General features: G+C 44.4%; 1 protein-coding gene across 4 annotated transcripts in view; it reads right to left on the bottom strand.

The window, feature by feature from the left end:
* Window positions 1-3,308: 3,308 nt before the first annotated feature.
* Window positions 3,309-18,812, bottom strand: part of PACRGL (parkin coregulated like) — a 344,780-nt gene continuing 329,276 nt past the window's right edge. For all 4 annotated transcript variants that reach the window (XM_069631890.1, XM_069631888.1, XM_069631887.1 and 1 more), the window contains one exon: window positions 3,309-7,116. In XM_069631890.1, the coding sequence (XP_069487991.1) occupies window positions 7,060-7,116 (57 nt within the window). In that variant the 3' untranslated portion in view covers window positions 3,309-7,059. The remainder of the gene's footprint in view (window positions 7,117-18,812) is intronic.

The raw sequence follows: 18,812 nt of genomic DNA on the forward strand, positions 1-18,812 counted from the left end.
ATTAGTCAAGTTACTGCACGGAGGGTGCTGTGTAACACACATAGTAAGAACACATGAGACCCTATGGAGTAAAGGACCCCATAGCCCATAAAACACATTAACAGTCAAAGGAACACCATAAATCATGTCCAAGAGTGGGAGAAAAAGAGTCTCACTCTTGGCAGGAGAAAAAAACAAACTCCAGAAATCCAGCAAAGCTGCTGGGGGACTCACTAGGTTAGGAAATTCAGCCTAAAGAGAGAATTCTCCCTAACACGTATTTCACTTTTTTGTCCTAATGGCCATATGCAGAGAAAGTAAAGTAAATACAAATAGAATTAATGGCTGAAAGTACCCCCTTTGAATGACCTTGTGTTCTCTGACTCCCTTCCCCTTCTCTCTTTACAATAACTCGCACTTAATACTCACGTGCCCGTCTTGAATCGAGATTCTCCGGACTGGGTCCATCCAGGCGGCGCTGCCACACACTCAATGGCCGCCCCCCGGCTCCGGCGAGCGGTACTCAGAGAGGTTTTTTGGAAAAGGATCCCGTACCCTTTGTTTTATTCTGTGCGGACGTCTAAGCGTACCAGTTGCCGTAGGCGGGCAGCTCTCTTGAGCGGGCGCACCATGCATCTCCACTGCCGCCCGGAAGTTCTCGTGCCAGAGGGGACGATGAAGAAATTTAAACATGTAATCACGCTTTCGGGGTCACCACTGAAGGCAAGCGTCCCCAAAAGGCTTTACCCTCCCCGCAATGAGAGGCAATAATGGACACCCGCTGAGAGGGAATGAGGCCAAGACCAAGTGCGGGTAAATGTAAAAGGTTCTTTATCTAATCAAATAGGGCATGCAAAGGACTCTGCAAGCTCCGAGAGTGTTCTGTCTGACAATAGCAAAGACAGTCTTATTTATTACAAAATTTCATCATAAAACCTACACACTATAGGTGGCACATAGTCTTGGGGATTGGGTGGCATTGACTAACTATAGGTGCAGTTGTGACGAGCAGCTCCATGACTGGTGGACATCAGCGTGGTGCCAACATGGGGCAGATAGGTCAGCTGGGCTCATCGGGGTGGGGCTGCCAGGCCAGGCGCGGTTAGTTTCGTTGATGGACGGGTGCCCTGATATTCTGCCCTTGTGGCCACACACACAACATTCATTCATTTAGATAATTATGGTTGTCCTGTAAATCCTGCAATAGGTTACTCTAAGGGTTAGGAGGAATACATATAATGTGAAGCTTTACCAATACATCAAGACACTGTTACTTCTGACCTGTTTACCGGGTGTCATAAACCTGGGTGTCTGGTCTGAGCTGGTGCCATGCTTGCTTTACCAATACTTATGAATTTTTATCCCATCCCTAAACACGGATGTTTATATTTAATATAGCAATCTTTGTAAATCGTCAGGTATTGGAGTGTGGTTGGACATTGACAAGGGTTCATACAAAGAGGGTATTGACATCATATATTTTACATGTTACGGGTAAGATGCAGGGTCGAGGCCTGTTCTATTAGGATGGTTTTCTGTTATTTTCCAGACTTGAACTGCGAGTCAGGTCACTTCGGGGACAGTGATGTACTGCGGAAGGTAAATGATAGTGTTTGTTCTGATACTTGTTCGTGTCTGGTTGCTCGTGAGAACGGGCCTCCAGCGGATCTGCCATGGAGGCGGAGGCGCCAGGGGCAGGGCATGGCTCTCTGTGAGTGGGGGCCAAGCTGCAGCATTCATAGGCAGGCTGTCTCAATGGGATTCAAGTTGACAGTATCTAAAATTGAGTCCTGATGTTTTCCAAAATGGTGTCCATGGTCTGTTACAGTACAACATGATCAGTCCTGTGTGTCGATCAGTAGTCACCCCGCCACCTTGGCCCTGGTGACAGGGGGGCCCCCGATGAGCCACGAACCTCACATAGGTGGGGTATGTCGGGGAGGGGGGTCTCCTGGACCTATCCTCCCATACATTATGCTTCTGGATCTCTCTGCCACGTTTGATCTTGTAGATCACGCTATCTTGGCAGAGAAGTTATGGACATCAGTGTATTTCTCCGAACCAGCGATGGAGTGGTTAAAATCATTCCTTGCGGAGCGTAGAGCGAGGGTATTTTCTGATGATGTCATGGCTGAGGAGTTCACTGTCTTATGTGGGGTCCCACAGGGCTCATGTGTGACAACCACCCTTTTTGACATCTTTATGATCCCATTATTTGAGCAACTATATAAACTAGAGTGGTGTACACAAACTATGCGGATGATAAACAGTGCTTTGTGCCCATGACTGGTGATTACACGTGTGATTCAGGCCCGTTAAACTCCACCTATGAAATTTTCCAATCATGGATGCAGGTTAATAACCTGTCCCTAAATAGTTCAAAGACTGACCTCATGATGCTGGGAAGTGCAACGCAATTGAAGAAGCTTATTGCACAATATGCATCCTTTAAAATTGCAAACTGTCATATCAATACTCAGAACAAGGTCAAGAAACTTGGTGTGATCTTTGACCAAGAATTGACTATGAAAAACGAGGTTAACTGTCTCATATCCAGCCCGTGTTATCATTTGAAGCTCCTAGCTCAGTTATGGCCCTTCCTGTCATCAGCCAATTATGTCACAGTTGCCCCGTGCCATCATCAGAGCTAAACTTGATAACTGCTCTAGTCTACTGCTAGGAATTTCTAAACAAGATATGACCCGGGCTGCAGGTGATCCAGAATAACGCATTGCGTATTGTTGCAGGTCTGCAAAGCAGAGACCATGTCACAACGGCAAGGACAGATTACATTGGCTCCCCATTCGTAGCCGTATTACCCACCGAGTATTGTGCATTACGCACAATTGCATCTCAGGGCAAGCCCCCAAGTATTTGGCCAGTCGCATTTCGCACCTATCGGCTCGCAGAGTGCTGGGATCAAATAACACTGGTCTTCTAGAAACTCCCAGAACGCATCTGTCCTATGTGGAGCATAGATCCTTTCTACATTCTGCTCCTCAGATATGGAATTCCCTTAATCCAGATCTTAGATCATGCACGAATTTGCAGTGATTTAAGAGCAGGTTGAAAACCTATCTATTTGAGTATCCTCTGTCAAACAATCTGACTCTGTGTTTCTGCATGACCGCTTCTTCCCTTCTCTATTCCCCTCGGATACTCTTTATGTGTTGGTTGGCCATGTTGGCGCTACCATGCCTCCGGGCTCGTCTCCAAGTGCGGTATAAATGATATAAATAAATAAAATCTTAAATACCCATTTGCGTAACAGAAGTACTACCATTATATAAGTGTAACAGATTTGCTCAATAAATAGCAATGCGTATAAATGAATTACAATCGTAAATCATTTCATTTTATTAAAGAATAATAGCACATAGAATAAGGAAAGTATATGAATTACAAAGAGAAAGCAGCACAATAACAATGAGAAAGGATATTTCTTCAAGGTGAGAGCAATTTCAATTCATTGTTTTTAGTTAATATGTGCTCGTCAAAAAATTATGTGAATACATTAACATAACAATCTAAAGAGCATAAAACGGTATGTCCATCATGATCTACCTTTTTGTTTAGTTGTAGATATTGATTATAACAACTACACAAAAAATAATTTACTACGAAGTAATTACTTCAAAATTGTACTTCAATTTTATTTGTTGTTGAGGCGGTACCCACCATTCCCCTACATGATTACCTCTACCCCAGGCTGCCACACCCTTTTTACTCCTTCACCCACAACCCCTTATATTTTTTCGAACTATTTTTGAAGTAATTACATTGAAGTAAATGACTTCGAAGTAATTACTGGTGTTGTAACTACGGGATACGTATTAATGGTGTAAATAAGTGTAAACACATTGAAGCCTTGAAAAAACCCTACTGCGCAAAACATGTGTCTATAAATTCTTTTGATGAGTCAAAGGAGATCTGATTATTCAATATTTCAAACGCAAGAAGCAAGTTACAAGTTGTGATATACAGCAAACTGGAAAGCGTGCTACCAATTATTTGACTGACATGTGACAGCGCCCGCCTAAGTACTAGCTGTCTTCAGCTGTGGACGAGTGTGTTGCCGTTCCTGGGTTGCTAAATAGAATTGAGTCTGGGCTGTTTCAACAGCTGCTGCACTGTAATCAGCCCTGCCTGTTCCTGCTCGACACCTGTTTTGCTGAAGAGAGCCCTACCTGGACTTGGACTGGTGCTGCGTGGGGTTTTGGACCTGCACTCCCTTTGGGAGTGCCCCACTCACCTCCCTTTGCCCTCAGCACATGCTCCTGCAGTCTGTTTCTCCCTGCCACATTTCCATCCGCCACCCCATCCACTCGGAGACTGCCACACCCTCGGCGACTGCCCATCCACATCCGCCTTTGACATCATGTCTGGGGCAAAGTCTGCCCATGCTACTTTACCAGTCCTCTCTATCCTTAATTCTACTTTGCTTCTTCAAATCCCTACTCCACCTTCTATTTCAGGTTCCTCTCTGGACCTTATTTTCTCCATTATCCCAATCTCTACATCAGTTACTGCTCTTCCACTCTACTGCTCTGTTCATATCTTTCTTTCTCCCTTCCTCTTTTCTAAACGCTCGTCCACTTTTTGTCCTTGTGACCTTCGACGTTTTGATGCCTATTCATTTTCTTCTGCTGTTGCCTCTACTCTCCCTTCCCTCCCTACCTTTGCCTCTCTGTCTGCCTGCTCTCTTGTTTCTAAAAGACGGACTCCCTTGATCTTCTTTATCCCTCGGTTGCATTTACTTTGTCTCATAGGCATTCTGAGGCCTTGGATGTCACCCACTCTCACATCCACCCGACACTCTCTGCAACAGGCTGAGCGGTGCTGGCCTAAGTCCGGAGCAATGACAGACTGGTCTCTTTTAGCTACTCTTCATTCTACTTATAACTCTTTGCTCCTCCCCGCTAAACAACAATATTTCCATACCCTCTCCACCTCACTTGCCTCTCGTCCTCTTTGTCTTTTCCAGAGCTTTAATCGCATTCTCTCACCTCCACCACCCGATTCTGCGTCATCTACCTTTCGTTCCACATCTGACTGTGCCAACTATTTTACTTCAAAAATGTCTCTACTCTGATGGTCTATTCATTCCTTTTTACTCTCTATCTTCCTTATTCATCCAATTGTGTGACTCTTCCTTTGTGATGTCAACATTTCACCATCACACTGACTTGGATATTTCCACTGCTCTTGCTAGGGCTCATCCTACCCCCTCTCCTGTCCCCCCTAATTCTACCTGTGTATTCTACACTTCTTCCTGGTCTCACTGGTCTTTTTAACTCTTCTTCTTCCTCTTCTACTGTGCTTTTTTTGGTTAGGCATGCGTCAATCCTCCCTATTCTGAAAAAACCCTAACTTTAATCCCCTTTGACTTCATACTTCCACACTATTTCTCTTCTCCCTCTTCTCTCCAAACTTCTTGTTTACTCCCAGGTTTCTTCCAAGGACGTCATTTAGGGGTTGCCTGGGGTCATAATTGCGACCCCTGAGGTCTCCCTTGCTACACCTGAAAAATGTTTTTGTTTTTTTATTGAGGCTCATGGGCTGTGGCCAGCAGCATGTGGCTCTTTGTTTCTGGAGTGGCCAGTTTTCTGATAGCTATAGCCGGTAAGATAGCTCAATGAGTTGAGCGCTGGCTGCTGCAATGTGTGTGCATGATCTGCAGGTTCGACTCCCAGCAAGGTCAACTCAGCATTTCATCCTGCTGAGGTTGATAAATGGGTACCAACACAGGTTGGGTGATATTGTATGTATATTAGTTCTATATGAACCGCTTAAGCGTAAATTCTATATAATAACACATTATTATCGTTTGGCCTTGGATGTCTGCTTGCATTCACAGAGATTTGGTAATATGTGCCTACGGATATTAACAATACATATGGTGATACATTCTTGTATGAAATGTATATCTCTTTACAGTGATATTGTAACTATATTTTTCGTAGTATACTTAGAAGAAATGCTATGTGATGCCACTTCCTGTTCTGTCGAGGGGTGAAAGGTCGTATTCCTTTGCTTCCCGTGATGTCACTTCAGGGTGGGGTCAAATGACATCACTTCCTTTGATGTCATCAGAGGTCAAGGGTCGTGTGATGTCACTTCCACTATCCGTGGCATTTTGGTGAAAGGACGTCCCTGGTTTCTTCCTTTGATGATTTGCACTCTCTTCACCCCCTTTCCAGTCTGGCTTCAGACCGTGACATTCCACTAAAACCGCTCTCCTGTCCGTCACCAATTCACATCTTACATCTGTGTCTCTTGGGCTGGACACTGTTCTTCAACCCTGCCCCTCTTACACAAAGTCCCTTAATACTCAGTCTTTGGCCCCTCCTTTTGTCTCTCTATACCTCCCCTCTCGGCCCTATCATCTTGTCCTTTGCTTTTTCCTAACTTTTTTTCTATTTTTTTGTTAGTGGTAGGGACAGACTCAGGTTAGATTAGGTTTATGACATAGGACTGATTTTCAATGCAAGACATGCCAACAAGCACCTTTTTTATTTTCTGATATAGACATTGGTAAATGATAGGCCTTATTTTCTTTTGTAATAAAGAAACTGAGAGAAAATGACAATGGACATAAGTCTATGTCAGATGCTTTTGATCATTTGTAAGGCAGTTTATTTTGGACAGAAATATCAATGAAACCTTGCACCTTAGGTGAACATGTTAACCAACTCAATAAATAAGTATACAACGTGGATCTGAAAAAGGTTAATCAGCAGCACACAAATTTTAATAGATCAGATCAATATTAGTTTAGCAATGACTAATATAGGCTTGTGTCAGATTCGCCTTTATATTTCTGTACATTGTGTATTGTAAATGTAAGCTTAATAAACCTTGTGGTGACTGCAAGAAATCAGACACTTACATAAGTAGAAAATTACCACGTAATGTCATATCTAATACCCTTTGAAATTTATTGTGGTTATTAACATCGCTTTCACTTAACAAAATATAGTAAACATTGAGCTCCATGATCAACAGTGGACAAATACAGCAATCCAAAATGGTTCACAGAGTCCATATTCCAGTGTTATAATACTCAGAATGTAATCTTCTTCAAGAGCAGATGGAACAATAAATTGGAATTTTTGATTTGATGAGTCCAAGAGTTTCCTGTTGAGAAAAAGGTGGATCTGGTAAGATCAAGTGAAAAAAAAACATTAAAAAAGACATCAGTATATTTGTCAATATTGGTTTATTTCCTTCCTGCACCATGTCTCCGCTGAATCCTCCCTAGAAAAAGCTAATCAATATACCTATGTGTGAAGACATAATTATCCAGACAGACACATCACAAGTGGAAACATTCTGTCTCGTGACCAGAACTTTGCCATAGTGCCTCAGACACTACCATGCCATTTCTTGTTCTCTACAATTGCCATCACTATGCTCCATCTGATCTATTGTGGTTCCTTTCAAGTGATGCAACTATATGTTAAACCTAGAATACAGTACGGTTCACACAATCCCAACCGGGATAGAAATACTATTTTACTTTCTTCTAAAAGTAATTTATCCTTGATCTTTCACAGGTTCGTATGCATGCATCTTCATCATTAGCAAGCTCGGCAGGCACGTGATGCAGTCAGGTTGCTAGCATGGCTGAAACCAGGCTGAATCTCATGATCCAAGCTCTGGCTCAGTGCAAGATGAGAGCTGCAACACACGTGGACCATCTTACCTTCCCTCACCCCCATCTTCCTGCCGCTTCCCTTGTGCCACAATGCAAATGGAAGAGACCTCCCTTTCTATGGTGACCATGTTGGATGAGGATGCCAATCAGAAAAAATGGGTCACGTACTTGCCACGGACTGTTTCTGAAAAACACATTGCACTTAGCAACCTGCGTTTTCACTTCGGGGTGCTTATAGCACAAAATCACCCACTCAGGTGGCTTAAACCTACAGTAAAAGCACTGCAGCCCAGCTTGCACGCCCTTCAATTCAATCAAGTCCATAACTGGGGTCCCAGGCAGTTACCGGCAGGGGAGCCCCATGACGGGTGATCATTGTCAAATGAAGAAAAAACATGCTCTAATATAACAATCAGGAAGTGTGGAATCCAGGCTACAATCACCAATAGAAGTCTCCAGACCAGGACTCTTGTTCTTCTCCCTGTTGCAGATCTCTAAATCACTCAACAGGCTTTGATTGCACGCTCTAAACACCTATACAAATCTGCATTCCAAGCTTTCCTTTGTGATGTGTAAACACTGGACAAGGAGACAACAGCTTGCTTTGCCATCGACTCCCCTGGAGAGCCTTTGCTTTCTGCCCACAGATATACTCTCTTATAGTGTTAGAGCCCTTAAAATGGGTTCCACTGTATGCCAAGAGGCCTTCACCCTTGTAATAGACCATGTGCCTTCAAGTCGAGATCACCAAATTGGGCAGTGTCACCATCTTTACACTTCAATAAAGAACAGCCTTCTGGATCCACCACTCACAGAATCTGCATAGTTTCATGGCACTGAAAACTTATGAATCGAAAGGAGAGCACTGAATTACGCAAGCTGAGAAGATTCCACGTTTCCCCTTTGATCTTTTCAAGTTATAGTTTAGAACTGTCAATGTGGGTACATTTGAATAGTTATTGCAGCAGTGTACCACATCAGATTTCAAACAAGGAGCATCCAATAGCATGTTTAGCTAATTTGCCCATTTACATTGAAAGTAGTACTGAGTGATTAATATTCAGACACAATAAGGCATTATCCATTAGTTTGCATTGCAGTGGGTGGTAGAGGGTTAGGATTAGTGGTGGTTCACATGCAAAACTAACATTTAAAAAAATAATGAATTACATGCTTAATGCTAATACATCAGAGGAGACGGATTCATGAGAAGACATTGCAGCTAGCAGGACTTAATAGTGCAGAGGCCACTTGTGCAACTAAAATGAAAGTGAATATGGAAGGTGCGCGCTTGTGTTGAGCACTGCGGACAGAGGAGTTCAGTGAAGAAGGTAGGATGATAAATAATTGCTCCCACAGATCAAGAGCAGGCACAGCTGATGGGATGTGTCCTCCTTTCCCAGCACCACAAGTTTACGTAAAAGTGGTGTTGTGAGGAGCAGGCACTACTTGCCCTTAACAACTGAAAGGCCTTCAGATACAAAAATGTGACTGTTAGTCCCAAATCTTTGATGCATAGATGCAGGTCATTTGAAGACCAGCTGGAAAATATACCAGCGCGTCTCCTCTCACGGACTGACTATGGATCAAGAACAGATTAGATACAAATATCTTTCAACATCATTTCATTTGTAGTGTTTTCAAAATCTCTTGGATGAAACTTTGAAACAGAAAAATAAACAAATGAAGTCCACATTTCTCAGATCTTGATGCCAAACATCCCGCTCATCTCTACGCCTCACGATCCTCTCCCTTCCCCGTTCTCTCGCTTGAACCATATCTGGTTGACCTAGTGTTCAAGGGTTGGGTTTCTAAAGATCACAAGTAGAAAAAGTCAAATAAAAGAAATTGGGTCTCCCATTGTTTTTTTCTCTTTGCAGCAAAAAAAGTCCACATGCAAGCAATAGTCAGAATGTTGGGAATCACCTTTGCTTCTGGCAAATGTAATTGTTCTATGTAAAACAGTGTGAACTGAAACAAGAACTTCAGACTATCTTCTGTGATTGCAACAATGTCTTTCAAATAAAAATTGCTTTCCAAATACTTTTTATTTGTCAATCACAGGCTCTGGGTCTCAGAGTTTACACAGCGATGGGTCTTGTGTAGCTTGCGTACATTGTGATATAGGATCACATCATGCTCCCTGGTCCAGATTGGATTCTAGTGACACTCTCCTAGGCTGCAACGGCATGATTCTGAGATTACCTAAAGGACGTCCAAAGGGCATCATGCTTCCTCAGCAGAGTTGTGTTGGAGAGTCCTGAGGGCGCTTCACTTATCAAGTCAGATCCAGAAATTCAGCTAAGGGCTTCTCAGGCACCCCAGCTAAGTGTCACCTCTTTGCAAAACATCATAAAAGGTTATTTGGACCTTTTCATGGGCCATAAGGCCTCTTCCACAGTGTCTGATCTTGTAGCGCCATACCTACGAGGGTGCTAAAGCCACAGGACATGCATCGGAGGTGACATCAACAGCCTCATCCTGACCCAGTCAGCTCTCTGCGTTCCATTAGACCCCAGGAGAATGATATTTCACGTGGCCCCCACACAGACTACTGTGTAAGGTTCATCAAATATGCCCTAGACCCTAGCATTCAGTTAAGATATTAGGGCATTAGGGCACCTCTTAGTGATATTAAGGCACCTCTAACCAGGTATCTTCGCACCACTGCTTCTCCCTCTACCTATCAGCAGACTTCAAGACTAAGAACCACTGTTGGCCTGTTTCAGGCTCCTCATGACCGTCCCTAGGAAGGAAAAATCAAAGGCGGAGCACTCGCTGTAGGGAGTGCTGGACTCATCACTTTGGGATGCTTAAGGCACTTGGCGAAGGCCACTCAGCCGCCATCTGTGGACTATGCTGGTTACAGCCAGTCCTCACAAAGGGACCTTTTCCAGCAGATATGCATCAAGGGGTGCTGAGCATACGCCCTGCCCCGACGAGGATGACAAGACCAGAGGAAGACAATGGGATTAAGGCAAACCGGATGTAAAAGGACATGTGATGATCAGCGGGTGCTGGGAACAGATGTTTGACCAGAACAGGAATACAAAGGAGTTGATTGTTTCGGGAAGTCAGGAATAGCTGCTGGAAGCGACAAAGGGATGACTGGGGTTGAGTATCTGGGGAGTGTGACTAATCGCAGTTATTCGTCCCTTCTCCTCAAGTGAGAGGCCAGTCCCTGTGAGGATAGGGAGTTGAACCTACTCTGCAGGATCCTCCCTAGAGGTGGAGGAAAGTGGGACCTCTCCGGGAGAGACTCCTCCTTTGGGGACAAGGACTCACGTTTCTGTGAGGAACTCCCTAGCCATCTATCATTGCAGCATAGAAAGGACTACATGTTGGAAAGAATAAAGTTGCACCTTTACTGTTTGTTGAAGGCAATGTAAAAGAAATCCATTTGTGGGTGGAAGTGAGCCTAGTGCGCAGTGTAAGCTCCCTGACATCATTACGCCTGGTGGGGGTGGAGCAAAGTCAAGATGCAGAGCCTGCAACTTTAAACGAGGCAGAGAACGACAGTAGGAGACGCCAGAGACCCGGCGTATGCAGATGCAAAAAAGGTATTGTCAAGAATGAAAGGGGAAACAAGCTATCCAGTGGTGGCGTGAACCCAAATACAGCAAGGTTGACAGGACGCCCGATGCACAACACAGAGATCACTAGTACAGGAAGCACAGAAAGCTTCTGATCGCCTGTGTCAGTGTAGAGCAGTAATCCGAAGAGGAACTGGGAACCCGACAAGCACGATCAACGAGAAAGCACACCCGACCGAGAGCCGAGCCCTGCCACCATCCCTGGGCATAGAGATAGGTACTGGGGGAACCGGGAGAAGCAAGAGGCCTCTGGGGAATCGTTATAGATCCGAAGAAAGTCTTACGGATGAGAAAATAGACTAATACTGTATAATTAGAGTTGTAAAGAAGTAACGAATAACCTGGTCAGGGAAGAAGATTATGAAATGCTCTGAAACACTTATGTACGAGCGTGATATAAAATAAAATATTGCTTGTTCATCTTCTGAAATTTAATCAGCTGTTTTTTCAGATATGTTCATACATACATGGTGTCGTGATTTGGATTTGTTGTTCAAAGCTGTGCGCCACTGGTACCCAAGTTGCCTACTCCCGAAGACCCACAAGCACACTCAAGAGAAGGTAGGAGTCTTGTAAAAAAAACTCCAGGGGAACGCTATTGCGAGAAAGATACCAGGGATGGTGAGCATGCATTCAGGGCCACACTGGGAACGGAGAGTGCTTTGATGGACAAGGGGATGGACAAACAAGGTGTTGATTTGTTTATGGGCGTGCTTAAATGGGATGGAGATTGAGACGGCATTGAGGCTACTCCTGCCACTCAGTTGCTTCGCCCACCAACAGTTTCCACACCTTTCAGCAGCATCTTTTCCTGTATAGTTGATGAGCAGGTGCAAATGGATCTTGGTCACTTGATCTAAGCCCCACACACCAGCCTAACCCTGCCACTTCCTTTCCTTTCCTAACTCTTAGGTCAATAATGTCTCTTGCCCGGGCACCCAAAACTGAAAGGCAGATGAAGAAAAGGGCAATTCCTGCTTGGAACTGTTCAGACTGGGAAGACCCAGGACAAGGACCCAGGACAAGAACCCCGGCTCCTCTATTATTGGGTAAGCTCCCTCTAATATGTGTGGCACCCCTCTTTCCCAACAGCCCATCCTTACCATCACCACTTATCGCCAAACACACCGCTCAGCACTCCATCTACCACTACATGAAAACCGATGCTCGCCAATGTCCGTTCAGCAACCAACCAGCTCGCAGCTCAGCCAGAGTTGGAGCAGGAGCTCCGGACCGCTGGAGGAGCAGCCGATCACCATCATCCGACGAATCGGACTTCATCTGGAGGTTTGCTGATCCTTTCCACGCAAAACGAAACAAGTGCACCAAAATGGCTATTCTTAGCGCATTCCACGCGGTAGCCGCCTACAATAATCCCAGCAACTGTGAGTACGCCCTACCTAGGCATTTATCCTGCACACATCCGTGCTACCCACATGCAAGCTGTTCTTTGTTCACTTCGCCATAACGACACACGAGGTGTTTCTTATTCCGAGATGGCGGCCCGTGTTGCAGGTCTGATGTGCCTGTGTTACCAACACAGCAGAGGATAGCCTCTTGCTGATTGGTCATAGCCCCATCTACTGCAGCCTATGGGAAGCCGGCAGGCGTGAGCCGGCCCTTCCTGGAAAGGCCCAGAGGGTAAGGCCAACAACTGTCCAGAGACTGTCCTGAGCTGACCAGAGCCCAGGACCATACCCCCTGTTCGTATCCTATGAGGTTGTGAGTAAACTATGCTTGCTTATCTCACCCTTTCTGCACTCTATTTACATCTCTCCGCTTAAGTAGTCCCTTGTGCACTAATCATTGTGTTGATCTTGATTGCCACCTAGTATTTTAACAGTGTTAAACCCAATGTGCCTGTGTACCATGTTTCTTCTAAGACAATTACACACTGCGCTTGCAGCTAATCTGCTCAGTCGAGCCCACAACCTATATGCTGTTTACTTTACACACCTGAACATTGTTATATCTAACATTGCTCTAGGTTATCCTCACCTGTGCCCAATTAAAGAGATTCTGCTCTCCTATTCTATTGGTCGCTAACTTTGATATGCTCCATCTAACCAACAGCCTCTCTGCGCTCAGACTCCCACATGCCTGTACCACCATTCTATGCGATCCACCTAGCTTTTACAGCAATTTGATGTCTGCACTTCCGTCCAACCTGTATGCCGATCCAGCTTTCTAGTTGCTGCCCATGTATGCAATTCTAATTATGTCACTCTGTAATTAGGTGTGCATTGCTAGCCACTGTGACACTTTCAATTCTAGGAATTGTGCATTTTCAGTCATCGTGACATCTCAAATCTAGGTGTTGTGCATCTTAGCCATTGTGACACTTCACTTTCACAGGGAACTTCCACCCTGCATGACCACTATTCACCTAACTAAGCGTCAGCTTTGCATAATGTCTAGCCTATTTATTATCTATTGCATCATGGCTATGGCTACACTCCTAATCACTAGCAATCAGGTCAGCCACACAGAGACCCCACCACATGCACCTGGACCCCTCTCACCTACATCAACAGACAAAATCACCAACACTCATCTCTACACTGATTCAAAACACCAAGCCCTGCTAGGACCATTAGCCTACACCTCCCAGCCTAGCTCCACTCACGATAGAAACAACAAACTACGTGCTAGACTTAACAAACTTCATGAGATACCTAGACGACTCCTCCCTCCTATAAAACGTGAGATGAAACGCCACTATGGTAAGGAAGGCAATGTTTCCACTATCACCCTAGCTTCAACGAATATTCAAACATCTGAATCCAAGACAAAATCTAGTACGAAAAGTACTCCAAATCTTACCCAACTTAAAGAGGAAACTAAGGATCACTCCTACAAAGGAGCGCTTCTTAATGCCAGGTCATTAGCTGCCCACGCCCTTGATATAGCTGATCTGATCACTGAGGAGAATCTGGACTTTATTGCAATAACTGAAACATGGTTACACAAGGCAGCAGGCCCTTCACTTATGTTAGCCATCCCTGACGGCTACACCATATGTAGGCAAGACCGAGAGCGCACCCGCGGAGGCGGAATTGCCATCATTTCCAAATCAAGTCTATCGCTAAGGCTTGCACCCACCCAAACCCTACAATCTTGCGAAGCCCTCACTGCCAAATTCCTCATAAATAACACGCAATCCTTAACCATTCACCTAATTTATAGACCTCCAGGTCCGCTTGGGAGCTTCGAAGAGGATCTGCACAAGTTACTAACCAACAATGCTAAAACCACCTCACAACTGTTGGTACTAGGGGATTTTAATTTAGGATTCAATGACCAAGCGGACGCGCATGCCTTGACTATTGCCCACGCTATTAATTCCCTAGCATTCTCCCAAAAAGTCAACAAACCCACCCATACAAAAGGCAGAATATTAGACTGGGTCGCTGACTCAAACTGCACAGCAATTATCTCATCTATCTCGTCACTACCTTGGACTGACCACTCACTAGTGTCCTTCAACCTCCTAACCTCCCGACCAGCCCTTACAGTCGTCCCCACGGCACCTTCATGCCCAACAAGAAACAAGAAGAACATGACAATAGACAATGTCATACCCGCTATCCTTCCAACATTAAATGCACTGCCCGACAACCTAGATCCCAGCACATTAGTTCATGAGTACAACAAAATCATGACTGATACTATGGACAAAATTGCCCCACTTAAAATGCGTACAAGTAAACCCAAAGTCCATTTAAATAAATGGTTTACTCCTGAACTTAAGGCCCTACACCTCACTAAGAGAAAATGTGAATCTAACTGGAAACTATGCCCAAATGCTGAGAATAAGGCGAACCTTGCATCTATCTCCCGCCAATACAAAAATGCAGTTTGCCTGGCTAAGAGGAATTCATACAATGATCGCATTGCCAATTCTAATTCTAGCATGAAGGAACTGTTTTCCATACTGAAGGAACTTGAATCACCCATTGCCATACCAGACACCTGTACTAAAGATCAGACCTGGTGCACAGATATCCAACATGCTCTAACCAATAAAATAAACACCCTCCAAAATAAAATTCAACTGAAAAAAGTTTCTCTCAACCTTCCCATTCTGCCACCACCCAATGACACTCACACTCCCCAGTCCAGCAAATTCTCCTTCACTAAAACCACTACACTAGAGATAGAGAAAATCATCCTTACCCTCAAACCTTCCAATTGCAAAGGTGACATCTGCCCAGCACAGCTAATAAAAGACACTGCCAGAGATCTATCACCTTTTATCTCCAAACTTGTCAATGCATCCTTCTCCACAGGCATCATCCCAGCCAACTTAAAACAATCTTGGGTGCTCCCGTTGCTTAAAAAGCAAACTCTAGACCCCCTTATCCCCCCTAACTACCGTCCAATCACTACAGTTCCATTTCCTCTGAAAATCTTGGACAAAGTGGCCTATGTACAGATTCAAAAACACCTTGAACGGCATAAGCTACTAGGATCCAGACAATCCGGCTTCCGCCCACTACATGGAACGGAAACAGCCCTCATCGATTTAAAGACCCAAATAGACGAACTGAGAGATCAAGGTAAGACAGCTCTTCTCTTACTAGATCTCTCAGCTGCGTTTGACCTTGTGGACCACAAGGTCCTCTGCAGACACTTGGACTCTGCCGCTCACTTCTCCACCCAAGCCATCAGTTGGATAGAATCCTTTCTGAGTGAGAGAACTATGAGAGTTTTTTCCCCATCGGCAGCCGCAGACCCTATACCAATCACATGTGGAGTCCCTCAGGGATCCTGCGTTTCCCCGACTCTATACAACATTTTCACCAAACCCCTGTTCGATGATCTGGACAATCTTGGTATCACCTACACTAACTATGCAGATGATACACAGATTCTCCTCCCTCTTTCTGGGGATCATAGTAGGGATAGGGAGTTGGTGAATAGAGTGTATCTCATCATTCAGGCATGGATGGCTACTCATGGTCTCTGCCCGAATGATGATAAGACAGAGTTAATCATTCTGGGTACACAAGCCAATATTAACAAATTGGGCCCGGACTACTCGGCATTCAGCATAGATGGAAATGTTTTCAAAGTCTCGAGGGAAGTAAAAACACTCGGTTTCTGCCTTGATTCTACCTTGTCTTTTACCAAACAGGTCAACTCCCTAGCCTCCACCACTGCTTACACCTGTAAATTGATAAGAGCAGGCAAGCCCTTCCTATCCAATACTAGTTGTTTGATCTTGGCCAGAGCCTTAATACTTTCCCGACTCCACTATTGCAATGCCCTCTATAGTGGTGCCAACAAAGCCACCACCCAAAGACTCCGAACTCTACAAAACAATGCTCTTAGAGCCACACTAGGCATAAAGAAGAGGGAACATATCTCCATTATTAGGCGGCAACACAAATGGCTCTCCACTGATAACAAAATCCACCTAAAAATGATCTCCTTGACCCATAAGGCTCTAAATAATGCTGCTCCTAGTTACTTGACGGACAAAATAAAAAGAAAAACATCTAGTAGACCTATGAGACTCGCCAACTCTAACTGCCTGATAGTACCCAGATTTAGACTTGCTAAAATCGGTGGTGCCAGCTTCCCTGTGAGAGCTGCCAACTTGTGGAACGCTTTGCCACCTGACCTAAGAGTAGACCAACCTTTCCCACACTTCAGAAGGAACTTCATTAAACACATTAACGCTAACAACGACTAGACACCTGCTATGAACCATTCACACGTGCAGCCCCACCCAATGTACTAGATGTTTTAGTGACCCTTATGTATATAACTGTTAAATCTGTATATTGTCAATTGTACATTCTTGTAATTTTGTAACTGCTATTTGTACATTCATGTAATATTGTCATACTGAAAACTTATTCATGTAACATTGGAAATCTCGCATATGCGTGCTGCTGCGCCCGGTAACCTGTGGGTCTGGAGCGCATTATAAATAAATAAACAAATAAAATAAACAAACAACAAACCATGCAGCAGAAATTGCAGCGTTTGAAATTGCCAGGAGTTGGGAGCTATTTAGGTGAGCCTGGGTAGCTTGAAACCAAGAGCTGTTAGGAGCGACATTTGACTCCCAATGAAATTGGAGCCATACAAACATAGCTATGTGATATTAAATGAGTAGGTTTGAGAATGTGCATGAAAGGGAATAAAGGACACACATAAGAGGCATGTAAATAATATTGTATAATCTATAAAAGACAACATTTTGAGTGTGCATCTTGCGCACAAGTTAAATTTACTGCACACTATGTAGGTAGCCCCTGTCTAACGGTTAATGCCCGATACCCAGGAGCTGCCTTTTACTCCTGGTCAACAAATCCTAATTCCGATCCCCGCATTACTACATGAGTTGGATGCCATTTTCATTACTGTTACCTTGATGATTTCCAACTCCACACACATCCTAGATGTCCTCATCCCCAATGGCTACAGAATTCTACAACAAGACTATCCGAACAAGATTGGTGGAGGCCTTGCCATCATTTACCTGGCATCATGGCCATACACCCAGCTGGATGTGGCCACCAGTGGCTCTTTCGAAAACCTTTGCTGCCACTTCCCACTCTCCTCAATGGACACAATCCCTGTTCACCTCATCTACAGCACACCTAAACCCTCAAGCCCAACACCTCCTTCAGCGAAGACTTCACAGGCTTGACCATGTCTTTCACGCATGCCAAAACATCTACTGCTGCAACTTCAACATCTCTGGCAACCCAGCAACCAAGTCAATGGAGAAAGATCTCCACTGCCTACTCAACACTCTGAACCTCCCACAGCACATGAAAGACCCAACCCACAGGAAGGGTGATATCCTCAACCTCATCATCACCGCCTTGTTCACCCCCCACCACATCACTCCAATCCTGCCTGTCTGGTCAGCCCATCTGGCAATCCCCTTTGACATTAGTCACATCACACTAGTCAAGTAAACACATCAGAAATGCAACAAACAAGCTATCAGATTATTCAAGAACTTCGCAGTGTAGGCTCTAACAGAAGACCTTGCCATACTCACTTCTCCAAGAACTTAGCACCACCTTTACAACAAACATCAACCGGCATGCCCCAGTGAGACAACGCACCATCATGCCTAAACCTTTTGCACCCTGGTACACTCAAGATCTCAACTTCAACAAACGAAACCATCAGAAAACAAAACAAAAAAGACTTGACGAAAGTCTTGCAGTGTTTTCCAACCTCGCCCTGCTCAGCCGACTGATCAACACTGCCAAGGCAAACTACTACCCAAACACCATGGCCAAGGCCAACAATGAATGCAGAGCCCTCTTCAGAGCAATCAAGCACTCTATCAACCCTCTGCCCGACACACCTGTAACACACTCCATTGAAAAATGCTTGTTTTAGACAAATTAAAAGAAAGTGTTTCCACAATTAAAAATGCATAATATTCATTTTTCTATACTTGCATTATACATATGCTATACATAATCATCACCCAATAAATTAAATACAACTTTAATTTTAAAATCTAATATCCCTACTTGGTGCTGCTTTTCATTAATACATTTAGTGTCGTTAAAATCCATCAAGAGGGCCATGGCTTCTCTACAGGC

This window comes from Ambystoma mexicanum, chromosome 6q (genome assembly GCF_040938575.1).
Source record: "Ambystoma mexicanum isolate Mex_15411 chromosome 6q, UKY_AmexF1_1, whole genome shotgun sequence".
NCBI classification, from domain to species: Eukaryota; Metazoa; Chordata; class Amphibia; order Caudata; family Ambystomatidae; genus Ambystoma; species Ambystoma mexicanum.